Raw genomic sequence first — 13,327 nt, forward strand, 5'->3', positions numbered from 1 at the left:
CTTTGCTACGTGTGTTTTTGTCTGAGCACGCCTCTGCAGAGTTCAACTTCGCTCTTTGACCCTCCGTCGTCCCCCCCGCGCGTCGTTGGCAGCCCAAACGTTGTTTCGACATTGTTGCATCGCATCGCACTCAATCCTCCTCCTCCCCTTGTAAATCGATCCTCGTCGTCGTCTCTATTCTTCGTCACCTCGCCCTTCCCACACTCACTCAAGAATCTAGTCACGAGATCGACAGCATCTGTACAATTTGACACGCCCTACTCGGACACCAAGCAACCCGCATCGGCCTCAGAAGATACCACCATTGCATATCGGAGTTCCGTCCGCGCGCTCTCGGAAAGCATCCGTCGCCCTGTCATTTACTCTCTCTCTCTCTCTTTCTGCGAGATCAAGACGCATATTGAAGCGTATCGCGGGGTTCAGGGCCTTGAAACAACTTGCCGTCATAATCATACGATCGGAAGGACGCGATCAGCGGAGTAGTTGTCTGCGATCCAAGGTCATACTCTCGAGAGCGCTTGAAAACGATCTTTTGAGGACTCGCCGCGCGCCAGACCTTGCATCTTCATCCTTCCGAACTTGTCGATCGGGACAGCCGCGGTCGTTCGTGGTGGTCTGTACTATTGGGTGATCACAGGCAAACAGCATACATCCCGACTCAACGACATTGCATCTCACAGCACCTCTTTTCCGGCATCGTCCCGTACCGCTCTCTCCATCCCTTGCATACCAATCCGCCAGCATCCCTCCACCGCTCTGACCAGGAACCATCCTCTCCACAATGAGCTCACCAATCACCAGCGTCCCCGATCCATCCGAGTCTTCGGCACTGGCATCCATCATCACACAAGTCCAACCTGGTCGAGTGCCCACCGCCACGCGAACCGTTCGACCCACACAAGCCACCTCGAAAAAGGCGGCCGACGCTGCGGGCAAGAAGAAAAAGAAGAAGAAGAACGCAGCTGCTGCTTCCACCGCACAAGCCGAAGAAGCGGCTCACCTCCGATCGCAGGATGAAGCTGTGGCCGCTGCAGCGCGACTAGGCTCGCAAGCTGCACACTCGCAGGCGAGAGGCAACTCCGTCAGCGCTTCCACGGCAGTTCCCGCACCTGCGCTTTCGTCTGCTACGATCGCGCCACCATCAGAGACACGAGAGGACGTAGACGCCCAACACTCACATCAGGCTTCGTCCACGTTGCTCGGCACCTCGACAGCCGGCAACACGTTGACGCACAGCGCTGTACTCCCTGCCGAAGGTGCGAATGGTGCCGCGGCTGGAGAGCAGGAGGACGTGGTCGAAAAGTCTGGTCTGCCAACGGCCACCGAGAGCAGCGAGGGGACGGTGGAGAAGGATGGACTGATCGATGTGCCTCCACGTACGCATGCATCCAGTCAAGCGGCGACGGGTGCACCAGCAGCCGGTGGTGCGACCGCGCCTGCTTCGACTGTCAAGACCGCGAAACCTCCAACCCAGTCTGCCTCTGCCGCCCCTGCATCGTCACCTGCTGCCAAGGCAGGAGCAGCGAAACCCACATCGACATCAAGAGCAGCACCAGCAACGACGAGCAAGTCGAGCAAAGCAAAGAAACCGAGCTTTGGAGAGAAGCTGATGGCGTTCCTCACGTGCTCGTCCGTCACCGGTGCTGCTGTGCAGCAAGAGGAGATGCGCGAGAAGAGCCGCCCGACCGCCACAGCCAACGTCCCAGCGCGCAACGCTTCTGCAGCACCAACAGGAACAGGCGCTAGCAGCGTACAGGCACCACCACGAACGCCCAACTCCAAGGACGCTTCCGGGGCAGCTGGGTCTGACTATCCCACCACTCCTGGTGGAGGCACCAAGCTGCCTCGAGCAGAGACGGGCGATGTCATGTCCGGCGCCGTCGTCCCTCCCGGAGCATCGTTCGTGACAGCGGACGAAGCGCGCAAGTCTCGAGCGTCGAGTCTTCACGGCGCCTCTCTTTCCTCCTCGGACGAAGAGGACGATGACGAAGACGAGGATGACGACGAGATGGATCTCGAAGATGAAGACTACCTTACGGACGATCAGACGGAAGAGCAGAGGTTGATAATGCAAGGCGGCATCGGTATTCCCGTGGACGAGTTTGGTAACCCATCTCCACTGCTTCCTGGAATCGGCGCCATCGATACCGGGCGAAAGTGTCTCGTGCTCGATCTGGACGAGACGCTGGTGCATAGCAGTTTCAAGATGATCCAGAACGCCGACTTTATCGTCCCCGTCGAGATTGACGGCACGGTGCACAACGTGTACGTGATCAAACGTCCCGGTGTGGACGAGTTCATGCGTCAGATGGGTCTCATCTACGAGGTGGTGGTGTTCACCGCTTCGCTGTCCAAGTACGCCGATCCGGTGCTCGACATGCTCGACATCCACCACGCCGTTCGACACCGACTCTTCAGGGAGAGCTGTTACAACCACAAGGGCAACTACGTCAAGGACCTCTCGCAGTTGGGGAGGGAGATTGGCGATACGATCATCATTGACAATTCGCCAGCGAGTTACATTTTCCATCCGAACAATGCGGTTCCTATCAGCAGTTGGTTCAACGATCCGCACGATACCGAGTTGACGGATCTGTGTCCGTTTTTGGCGGATCTGGCGGATGTGGACGACGTTAGGGCCGTGTTGGATGGTGCGTTGTGAAGGGGCAAGGAAAATTTGGAAAGGCTGTTGGAAGTTTTACGTATACCCCAGCTCGAAATCGCCCGAACCTCTGCAACGATGTTCCTTACGAACAGGGACCCCTTTCGTCGTCACTCTCTCTTCTCCTCCCGCTTCTTCACACTCACACACACTCCACAATGCCTCTCTTGCCCCTTTTCTCGTGATCAACGTCTCTTTCTACTCTTTCTCTCCATCACACTCCTTTTTCGAGCATCACAATCTCTTAGACAGCTTCTTATACATCTTCTTAGATTTCCCACTTCACTTGTCCACACATCACACGTGCACGGACAAACCGTCCTTGGCTTCGTCATTCTTTTTAATCAATTAACAAATCAGAACATGACAAAGCGAGAGTGTTCGGAGGCAGAAACGCGGGACGAGACATCCGAGTTGGCAAGTGAGTTCTGCACGTGCGCCTGGATTGCATCACACCTCGATGCCAGAATCTCGGTCATCGTCCGAAGAGTCGAGCAGGATCTTGACCACTGATCCGTTGGAGGTTGCTGGAAGTCGGTTGAGCCTGCGTCCCAGAGCGGTACACAGATCGGTGACGAGGTCAAGGCTGCTTTCCAGATCAGCATCAGAGACGTCCGCCGAGGCGGAGGCGGCAGGCATGGTGACGGCAGCGACGAGCTTGCGAACGTGCAACGCGGCAGCGTGCAGATCTCCGGGGTTGGTGCGAGCGTCGGCAAAGGTGCGGAGGAATCGCATCCAGCCCAGGCAGAGGTTGGCTTTGGCGTCCAGCTCATCGCGGGCCGCGGCCGGGGCCGACTCCGGCGAGGCATCGACAGCGACGAACGAGTGAAGCGTCGCAACGCTTGCCAGCTTGACAGGGCCGTCGACGGAGAAGGGATGTTCGCGCAAGATCGAAGCAACGTGTCGTGCCAGAGCGAGGTTGCCCAGCAATGCGGACCACGTAGCAAGTGTCACCTGGGCCATCTGCCAAGCTCGAGCGGTAGGAGGAGCCGTGCGGGCGAGCGAGGTGATCTCTGCGTGCAGATCTCTGCGCTTCTCGGCGTCACGGACAACGTCAAGATCAAGCCTCTGCTTTGCTTGCAGCGAGACAAAGTCGGTAACCAGCGACGAGGAAGGAGCTTCGGCTGCGGAGGGGCACGAAGCATCGACGAGGCTGGCCAAAAGACGGTTCCATACGGCGGTGAGTCGCGCGCAGTAGTAGACATCGGCGATGGCCAGCACGGCAGAGTAGTCGCAATTGGAAGCATCAGCCGACGAGGACGCAGACGAAAGCAGGTCAAGAGCGCTGTCGAGGTCGAGCGAGAGGACACTCGACAGCCAAGAAGCATCCTCGGACTGGACCAGGCTCTCGTCTCTGTCCGAAGCCGAGGTGGGGTTGGCCTCAGCCTCGCTCGATGACACGCGATCGAAGGCGGCATTGCGAAGACTCGACCGTGCGTCCGTCCAGAGATGGTCTGCAAGATCTTGCACGAAGTCCATACCTTCGCCTAGACGGGCGAGCGAGAGCGCGAGCGTGGCTTTGAGCCTGGGAGAGGCCAGCACAGGATCGCGAGTGGCGGCGACATTTCCTTCGAGGTTGCTGTTAGCCAGACGGAGTGCCGTGTGAAGTCGCAGCAGCCAGGACGATTGAGACTTGCCTTCACAGAGGGTCTCGACTTCCAAGAGGCGACCCAGCGCGGCTGCGTCCTCGTCCGACAGAGCCTGAACAGGCACAACTCTGCGGACGCGAGACATCCTGCTGAGGGCAAGGCGCGACGTGGCCATGGCGACAGAGGGCAATGCAAGAACGGCAGAAGTGGGTGCCGCGATCCGGTGGCGCACAGCGGCATCGAACGTGGCAACATCGATCTCGCCCCTGGTCAGAGCCAGACGCAGCTTGCGGCTTCCGCCGATGTGATCTTCGTCCTGCTCTGCGTCAGCGTCGCTGATGCCTTGCGATGAGGAGGTCGAGCGCGACGCAAAGAGGCGGGAGAAGAGTGGCCAGACGAGGAAGAGGAAGCAAAAGGCGAACGAGACGACGCGCAGCACTTCAAAGGCGAGGGCGTGTGTGGGAACGGCATCGAAAGCGTGCAAGTCTTGGGCAAGCGAGGTGTCAGGAGCCAGGTAGGCGGCGGAACGCTTGAGCAACTGACGACTCGCGCCGACCATGACCTTGCCGGCGGCGGGATGTGAGACCGCATAACTTGCATCCGATGCTGTCGCGTCCATGGCGAATTCGGCACCCGAGCCAATGAAGCTGATGCCCAAAAAGGTGGCAAGCATGTATCGAGATGAGGCGACGGAAGAGATGGCACCGCCGATACCCGAGCGACGGCCGCGACCTGCCTTGGATCCAGTGCGACTTCGGGCAGAAGGAGGTGAAGAGGAGGAGGCGCTGGCGTAAGAGCTTTCGGCAGCCTCTGCCTCGTCGTCGTCGTCATCGTCCTCTGCGTCATCGACATCGACGTCGTCGTCATCGGCTTCTTCTTCTTCTTCTTTGGCAGCAGCGGCAGCGGCGAGGGCCTCTTGCTCTGCAACCACCTTGTCCATCTCACCCTCCCACAGCTCAAGAAGTTCCTCGCCTCCTTCAAGACTGCGAACGAGCTCACGAAGTCCGGCGACCTCGCTGGTCAAGCGCAACTCCCGAGACTTGAGATACTTGATGTAGTCTGTGGCTTTGCCGAGGATGGTGGCCTTGTTGAGCTTGGTGGCAGCGGGGACACCATCGACGAGGTCCTCCTCCTGCTGCGCCTTGCGGCTCCTGCGACCGGAAGGCGTCTTGCGAGGACGGATCTCGCGTAGGGCTGGCACGGCGCGACGGAGGGCAGCGATTCGATCGTTGATGTTGTTGCGGTACCTCCTCTCGATGGCATTGTGAGCCACCTTCTTCTGCTGACGGGTGGCAGGATCCAGCTGGGCTCTGTCGGTGGACGCGACTAGGCCGGATGTCTCGGAAGCACCGTGTGCTGTCTCAGATTCGCGCGCAGCCTTTGCAGCGGCTTGTGCTTGTGATTCCTGAAGACGCTTGGCCTTGAGCCTCTCGATGGCGGCGAGAGCGGTTGCGTTACTACCAACTTCCATGTGAGGCAGCTTGGTGCTGAGTTGGGACATGGGCACAACGTTGCTGGTGGATGCTGTCTTGGTTTCGACGGCCGACTTGGCCTTCTTTGTCTTGCGAGCGTCGTCCACCGGCTCAGGCTTGGGCGCAGCTGCAGCAGGAGCTTTCTTCGATTCGGCCTTGGCATCTGCAGCGCGCCTCTTCCGGCTGGTTCCATTGGCAGTGCTGGACGTGGATGGCTCGGTAGATGGCGCTGACTCTGCAGAGGCTTGGAAGGTCGCTTGTGGTGCTGGAGAGGGCTGAAGACCGGCGCCTGTAGGGGCGAGGAAGTTGGCATCCCACTGTTGAGAAGTGGAGGCGATGCCGTGCATAGGCAACGAAGTTGCAGGAAGGGGAGCTGACGGCAGGCCAAACGGTGATGTGGAAGTCGAGGCATGGGGGTTGAAGTGCTGTGCATAGGGCGAGGTGGTGTCGGAGCCAGGGTGGGACTGCGTATACGAAGCATTTGAGAGGTCGAAGCTGCCGTCTGGGCTGATGGCGGCTGCATTGTGAGGGGTGAACGAGAAGGAAAAGTTGCGAGCAGAGGAGCCGATGTCCGAGTCTGGCGGAGTGGGGAAGTTGGCAGCACCGTAGACGAGGTCATTGATGCTGTGAGGGCTCGCGCCGCTGTCGCTGGACCCAGAGACATACGAGCCTGCGTAAGAATGGGAGAAGGATGCTAGAGATGCTGGAGCCTCGAGGTCGGTGAAGTGGTCCGAGGGCAAAGTGGCGTCGAGGATGGATCGCATCATGGAGTCGTAGTCGTCGCTGGACCAAGGGCCCGAGGGAGGGTTGTGGAGGACGCCGATTTGCTCGTCTTTGTGTGCGACGATGCTAGGCAGGACGTGCTGCTGCTGCTGAAGGATGCGCATAGCTTCGAGCTGAGCTTGCTGCTGATGCAAGTGCATGAGGTGGGCATCGAGAGACTCGGTACGGTGTTGGTCGTGAGCATGCTGTTGGTACTGCTGCTTCTGTTGTTGTTGCTGCTGTTGATGATGGAGCGGTGAGACGGAGGAGCCGCCGTCGCTGACGGGTGTGGGGAACATGGCGGTCGAGACAGCCAATGACAATGAGAGATGATGGAAGTAGGGAGGCTAAGGATCGTGCTGGACGAATCGACCGAACAAGGTCTATGCTCCTGTCACTCTGTTCGCAGAAATGATTACTGCGCTGACAAGATGTGCCGGATGGAGCCGATCTGAGCTGTGAGTTCGGTTTGCGTGTTCGCAGTGTCAAAGGCTGTAGTGAGAGCTGGATGAGCTGAGAATGAGGGAGAGAGGAGCATTCGGAATGCCGCCGATGACTGTTGATCAAGCCATACGAAAGTATGAAGCATCCAAATGTGTCAAGATGCAAGCCAGCCGTGGCGTAGAGTGAGGCAGCATCGTACGATTTTGGTGTGGAGCGGCTGGGCTGTGTCGGCTTGCCCGCTCTGCGCCAGACAGCTCTAAATCGGACCACGACCCTGCATCTGATCAGCTACGCCTGATTTTCGAAGGAATTTGTGGTCATTTTCGAATGCCGCGAGGACCTGACCGTCTGTCTCAATCAGGCCACTTTCGGATGGCCTTACAGAGTGTTAGGCTTCTGACACCCTCTCCCAATTCCGTCCATCACACCCTCCGGTCTACGCTACCTTGCCCGCTGAAAGACGATCTCAGTCTCGCCGTTTCCCTCCAAGGCTGAAGCAAGCTGTATGTACTATATATTTGCTTGCTCATCACCGGCATCGCAACCGCTTCTTTAGCTCAGTTGGTACGAGCGTTCGACTGAAGATTTCAGTTCTTTGCAGCAAGAACCGTTAGGAACTCAGCCGCCATTCGAAAGGTCACCTGTTCGACCCAGGTAAGGAGCAAGAATTCTTTTTTGTCCATTTTTGGACCATGCTTACGTATTGCGCGCTAAGCAGAGTGCAGCAAGAGGGTCTCGGTGAGTGGAGCAATAGCATAGCGCCCGGAAATTTTTTCGAGAAATTTGAGTTGTGGACGGCAAGACCCTTTCGAATGGTTTCTTCTCATGTTTCGGATGTTGCTACAACCCTGCTCAGCTTTAGCCACCGCCATCATCCTCCTGCAGCGGCTCACATCTTCACCTTCCTTGCTGCTCATCACCGTCTCTGACAACACTAACACTTAAGGACCGAGGCAAACGAATCGTGGTTGCTGCATCGGAGCGGGCATCCGCAAGCGGATCGCGACACGACTCTTCGTTGCAACGCGAGCGCCTCTGCTTCAGGTCGATCGACTCGACTTGATATCGCTCACAGAGTATCTGCTTAGTCAATCCCACCCACAAGTTTCGTCACCATGGCCGATGCACAGCAATCCAACAAGGCGCATCGCAAAGCCAAGACCGGTGGCAAGGCCGAAAAGGGCAAGGCTAAGCACACCAACGGCTTCAACCCGAAAGCCTTCATCTCGGCCAACATCAATGTCGCCCAAAAGCAGATCCTACGCAATGCCGAAAAGGACCAGAAGCGATACCACGTACCCCTCGCCGACAGGACACCCGAAGATGAACCGCCTCCCATCATCGTTGCCGTGGTAGGCCCAGAGGGCGTAGGCAAGACGACGCTCATGCGCTCGCTCATTCGCAGATACACCAAGCACACGCTCGCAGAGATCAAGGGTCCCGTCACTGTCGTCACAGGCAAGAAGCGAAGGGTCACTTTCATCGAGTGCAACAACGACATCAACAGCATGATCGATATCGGCAAGGTGGCAGACTTGGTCTTGCTCATGATCGACGGCTCCTTCGGTTTCGAGATGGAGACCATGGAGTTCCTCAACGTGTTGCAATCGCACGGTTTCCCCAAAGTGATTGGCGTCTTGACACACCTCGACCTCATCAAGAAGGCCAAGACGCTCAAAGCAACCAAGAAGCGCTTGAAGCATCGTTTCTGGACCGAAATCTACGACGGTGCCAAGCTCTTCTACCTCTCCGGCATCATCAACGGTCGATATCCCGACACGGAAATTCAGAATCTATCTCGCTTCATCGGCGTCATGAAGTTCCGCCCGCTCATCTTCCGCAACGCTCATCCCTACGTTCTCGCAGACCGAATGGAAGACCTCACACCCAGAGAAGAGATCCGCACCAACCCTAAGGCCGATCGAACCATCACCGTCTACGGCTACCTCCACGGAACTCACCTGCGCGAATCGCAACGCGTTCACATCCCAGGTGCAGGCGACCTCTCCATCACCTCGATCGAAAAGCTAAACGATCCCTGTCCCCTCCCGACCGTGGACAGCGAGAAGCGAAGGAAGCTCTCGGACAAGGCCAAGCTCATCCACGCTCCCATGAGCGATGTCGGCGGTGTCATGTTCGACAAGGATGCCGTCTATATCAACGTGCCAGGGAACTTTACGCGCAATGGCGACAGTGCAGATGAACCGGCAGGCGAGGGAGAGAAGATGGTGATGGACCTTCAGGACGCGCATACCACGCTGGACAACCTTGCCGCGCAAAGCGAGTTGCGACTGTTCGATTCGGATCGTGCCGGCATCTCGGCTGTCGAGCAAGACGATGCGGACGAGTCTTTCGAGTATGCTACGTCTGGTAAGGGCAAACGCGTTCGACGTGCTGCTTTCGACGACGACGTGCTGCTCGACGACGATGTTGATGATGACGATGCTGAAGATGACGAGGATGAAGCAGGCTTTGATGATGACGATGATGACGACGAGGATGCAGCTGGCAAACGCAGAGCGTTCACACGCAAAGCGGTCGAAGCGGATGAAGCAGACGGTCCAGCATCCAAAGAGATCCCCTTTGCCGATAGCGACTCCGACATGGGTCTGGGATCCGAAGATGAGGAAGAGGACGAGGATCCATCGGATGACGAAGCTTCCGGCTCCTTCGGCTCTGGCTCCGACGAAGACGAGATCGCACCTTGGAAGCGCAACCTCGCCGCACAAGCAGAAGCCACCGTCCGCGCCAACAAGTCCCGCAAGCCGCTCGACCTCGCCCGTCTCATCTACAACTCCGACAAGACGCCCGAACAGATCGCCTCCGGCGACATCTACAGCGACGACGACGATGAAGACGACATCCGCAAGATGGCCGATCAGGACGACGGCGACGACTTCTTCCGTCCTGCCAACGGTAAGCCAGCTTCGTCGGCCAAGACTGGGGAGATGGACGAAGAGTACCAGGATGTACCTGATCAGGCGCGCTCGATCACCAAAGCGGAGAAGCTCAGTCACTGGGCGGAGGAGCGTGTTTTGGACTCGATTCGACGCTTCTTCATCACTGGGGATGAGCCGGACAACCTGGAAGAGCGGAAGGACGGAAAGCGAGGCGAAGTGGTCGACAAAGACGACGCCGACGAGGACGCTGATTCCGGGGCAGAGCATCAGGGTGATCAAGACGATGCAGACTCTACGGAGGACGCTCGCGCAAAAGCCCTCGCCCTGAAGAAGGAAGCCCTCAAACGACGCTTCGACGAGCAGTACGACGACCCTGACGCAGACACCAAGCAGGATTGGTACGACGAGCAGAAGGATATCCTCGCCGCCCAAGCCGCGCTCAACAAGGCCGAGTTTGCTTCCGTCGACGAATCCATCCGTCACTCTGTCGTAGGCTACCAGCCCGGATCGTACGTCCGCATCGAACTGTCCAAAGTCGCCTACGAGCTGGTCGAAAACTTCGATCCTACCTACCCACTCCTCGTCGGTGGACTGCTGGCGAGCGAAGAGTCGTTCGGTTTCATCCAAGTGCGTATCAAACGTCATCGATGGCACCAGAAGATCCTCAAGACCAACGATCCGCTCATCTTCTCCCTTGGGTGGAGACGTTTCCAGTCGATCCCCATCTACTCGCTGGACGACGGAACGAGGAATAGGATGCTCAAGTATACGCCGGAACACATGCACTGCTTGGCGTCGTTCTACGGTCCCATCTCTGCACCCAATACTGGGTTCTGCGCCTTCAACACCCTGTCGACCTCGGCGCCTTCCTTCCGCGTCTCTGCTACGGGTGTCGTGCTCGACGTCGACGCCGGTTCGCAGAAGATCGTGAAGAAGCTGAAGCTGACCGGTACGCCGGCGAAGATCTACAAGAACACCGCGTTTATCAAGGACATGTTCACATCGGCGTTGGAGGTGGCCAAGTTCGAAGGTGCGCATGTCAAGACGGTTTCGGGGATCAGGGGACAGGTGAAGAAGGCGCTGGCGAAGCCCGAGGGTCAGTTCAGGGCTACTTTCGAGGACAAGATCTTGATGAGCGATATCGTGTTCCTCCGAGCGTGGTACACGATCTCGCCTCGCAAGTTCTACAACCCGGTCACGAGTCTCTTGCTCTCCGGGGAGAGGAGGACATGGCAAGGGATGCGATTGACAGGAGCGGTTAGGAAGGAGAGACAGCTCAAAGCTCCCAACCACATCAACTCGAGCTACCGTGGCGTGGAGAGGACCGAACGCAAGTTCAACCCGCTCCGCGTACCACGAGCCCTCCAAGCAGAGCTGCCGTTCAAGAGCAAGCCGAAGCAGATGGCGGCGTCCAAATCGACCTCGTACCTGGCGAGGAGAGCGGTGGTGCTGGAAGGAGAGGAGAAGAAGGCGCTCGCGTTGCTGCAGCAGATGAAGACGGTTCAGCGCGAAAAGGAGGACAAGAGGAAGGCCAAGAACAAGGAGAAGCAGGGAGAGAAGATGAAGTTGGCGCAAAAGGATGAGGAGATCCGCGCGAGCAAGAGGAAGGCCGAGATGAAGGAGATTTACAGGATCCAAGGGATGAAGGCGCAGAGCGCTGCGAAGAGGCAGAAGACCGGCAAGTGACGAATTCTCGAATGCAATTCATGACTTGCTCAACTCATTCCGAGAAGTTCTTGCATGTGAACAGCTCAAGCTTGTGAGTGTGCGGGGGCAGCCTGAGGGATTTGAAACCATACGCAGGATGCGGTCGGATATGTCGTGTTGGTGAAATTGATTCCGCCCTCTTCCATTCTCATCTATGGAGAAGACGGCGTCATTTGTGAGATCGTGGCAACAATTCTCCGACGAGCGACAAAGAGGCCAAGATTTCAAGGCGTAGTTGAGCGGACGGCGAAGATCCCCCGATTGAATCGATCTCGGCCACTGTGCCCTATCGGTCACTGTTTCCCGTTGTGGCGCACCGGTCACGGTATCCCGTTGTGGCGCACAGTTGGACCCTGACGATTGCCGGCGCGTGGCATGTGATTCGGTGACGAGGGTCCATACTGTACTTGAGACTTGATTGTCCTTTGCTCTTTGATGCCCATTTGTCTTCGTGGCGTTCTTCTCGCAGCGAGTTGATGGCTAGCTGTATCCGAGGTCCCCCTTCGGCAGATAGCAAGCATTTGGTGTCTTGGAGGGAAATCGGAAACCCAGCTCACCGGATCTCTCCATTCTTGCGTCTGGTTGGTGCGAGTTTCTGCTTCCGTTTCCGATCCCGAATTCATTCGTCGTGCTCTTCCCGTGTGAAGATGCTCGACTGACCAATGAGCGATCCCGTGGGTATCGACGACGTCTTCTCTGCTTTTCTGCTTCGCAGTCCTAAGCGAGGTCTTGTTGCCAAACCTGGGAGTTTGGAAAACCAGACCGATGGGGATCCGCTCGCAAACAGATGATGCAGCCGAGGCTGGGAACAGATACTGGTCTCTTGCCGTCCAACAAAGTCTGACATAGAGCCGACGGCCCTCGTCGTTCGAGTTCATGCATTTCAATGTGGGCTTGCCGACTCGAAATGAAAGGTAGTGCTCATCATGCGAGAGGCAGCCGAATTCAGCTAGCTCCTGATTATGGTACATCAGCCGGACGAAGGAGGTCGGCAAGAGGCCGTCACTCATGGATCGTTCCAACCCGACAACGGCGGTTTTGACCTTCCGCGCTCGAGCGCACAGCTGGCAATTGTTCGGAACTGGATCGTCTCAACGAAAGCCAGATTCAACAAAGTGATGAAAGCCAAGGATCTGCAATCCGACCTCTCGTCTTACTTTGAGGTCCCGCGTGGTGTTGAGAAACGAGCAGAATCGTGTTTCTCTTGTCCGTTGGTATGTGCCGTGTTCGAAACAGCAATTCTGACATCTTGTTGCTTGCATGGCCATTGGTGATCGTCCACTTGTCCTTTGCTACCCTCGATCGGAACAAGAAGCTGCTGGCAAGGGCGAAGCGAGACGGGCCCACTAGTCGACTAGACTTTCAGCATCCAGCCTCCACCACAATTCTGCTCCCCGCCTCTTCCGGAGCTGCCGAAACCCGCCCACGACAGGCGGACAGACTTGCTCCGTGGCCTGACACAGGCGAGCTCGACTCGACGCAAGCGATGCCTGAATATCCTTCCTGCACACCCAACGATTCGGTAGATCCAACGTCGGCGACTCTGGCTCGGTGACAGGGAGGCTGTAACTCTTGACGTCCGATGTGATCTTGCCGGTACATTCCGCATTCCAAATTTCATGGGTCCTTTTCCCTTTCTTCTCTTCGACGCCACGTTTTCCGCACTTCCATCGCTTCGTCCGTCCCTCGTCTTCGCCACCCATCGTCGCGCGTTGTCCTCGTCTTCGGTGTGTCCGGGCTGTTGGCGCTGACGAGGGCGCACAAGAAGAGCGCATCGCCGTTGGGGACCTC

The 13,327-nt window shown here is 57.5% G+C and overlaps 5 protein-coding genes and 1 non-coding gene across 6 annotated transcripts; 3 read left to right on the forward strand and 3 right to left on the reverse strand.

The window, feature by feature from the left end:
• Positions 1–781: 781 nt before the first annotated feature.
• Positions 782–2,662, forward strand: PHSY_002250 (phosphatase; the record flags this gene model as incomplete). Its single annotated transcript, XM_012332874.1, has 1 exon — positions 782–2,662. One exon carries the CDS (start codon positions 782–784, stop codon positions 2,660–2,662), a length of 1,881 nt encoding a protein of 626 aa, XP_012188264.1.
• A 450-nt stretch (positions 2,663–3,112) lies between these two features.
• Positions 3,113–6,784, reverse strand: PHSY_002251 (potential DNA binding protein; the record flags this gene model as incomplete). Its single annotated transcript, XM_012332875.1, has 1 exon — positions 3,113–6,784. The coding sequence occupies one exon, from the start codon at positions 6,782–6,784 to the stop codon at positions 3,113–3,115; it is 3,672 nt and encodes a 1,223-aa protein (XP_012188265.1).
• Positions 6,785–7,475: 691 nt separating this feature from the next.
• On the forward strand, positions 7,476–7,593 carry PHSY_007597. Its single transcript has one exon. It is a non-coding gene; the product is annotated as a tRNA-Phe (tRNA).
• A 451-nt stretch (positions 7,594–8,044) lies between these two features.
• On the forward strand, positions 8,045–11,515 carry PHSY_002252 (hypothetical protein; the record flags this gene model as incomplete). The annotated part of the gene is made up of 1 exon (XM_012332876.1): positions 8,045–11,515. The coding sequence occupies one exon, from the start codon at positions 8,045–8,047 to the stop codon at positions 11,513–11,515; it is 3,471 nt and encodes a 1,156-aa protein (XP_012188266.1).
• Positions 11,516–11,822: 307 nt separating this feature from the next.
• On the reverse strand, positions 11,823–12,546 carry PHSY_002253 (transcription factor; the record flags this gene model as incomplete). The annotated part of the gene is made up of 2 exons (XM_012332877.1): positions 11,823–12,020; positions 12,094–12,546. The coding sequence occupies 2 exons, from the start codon at positions 12,544–12,546 to the stop codon at positions 11,823–11,825; spliced, it is 651 nt and encodes a 216-aa protein (XP_012188267.1).
• Positions 12,547–12,882: 336 nt separating this feature from the next.
• Positions 12,883–13,311, reverse strand: PHSY_002254 (hypothetical protein; the record flags this gene model as incomplete). Its single annotated transcript, XM_012332878.1, has 1 exon — positions 12,883–13,311. One exon carries the CDS (start codon positions 13,309–13,311, stop codon positions 12,883–12,885), a length of 429 nt encoding a protein of 142 aa, XP_012188268.1.
• Between the last annotated feature and the right edge of the window lie 16 nt (positions 13,312–13,327).

This window comes from Pseudozyma hubeiensis (assembly GCF_000403515.1).
Source record: "Pseudozyma hubeiensis SY62 DNA, scaffold: PHS22, whole genome shotgun sequence".
Classification (NCBI taxonomy): domain Eukaryota; kingdom Fungi; phylum Basidiomycota; class Ustilaginomycetes; order Ustilaginales; family Ustilaginaceae; genus Pseudozyma; species Pseudozyma hubeiensis.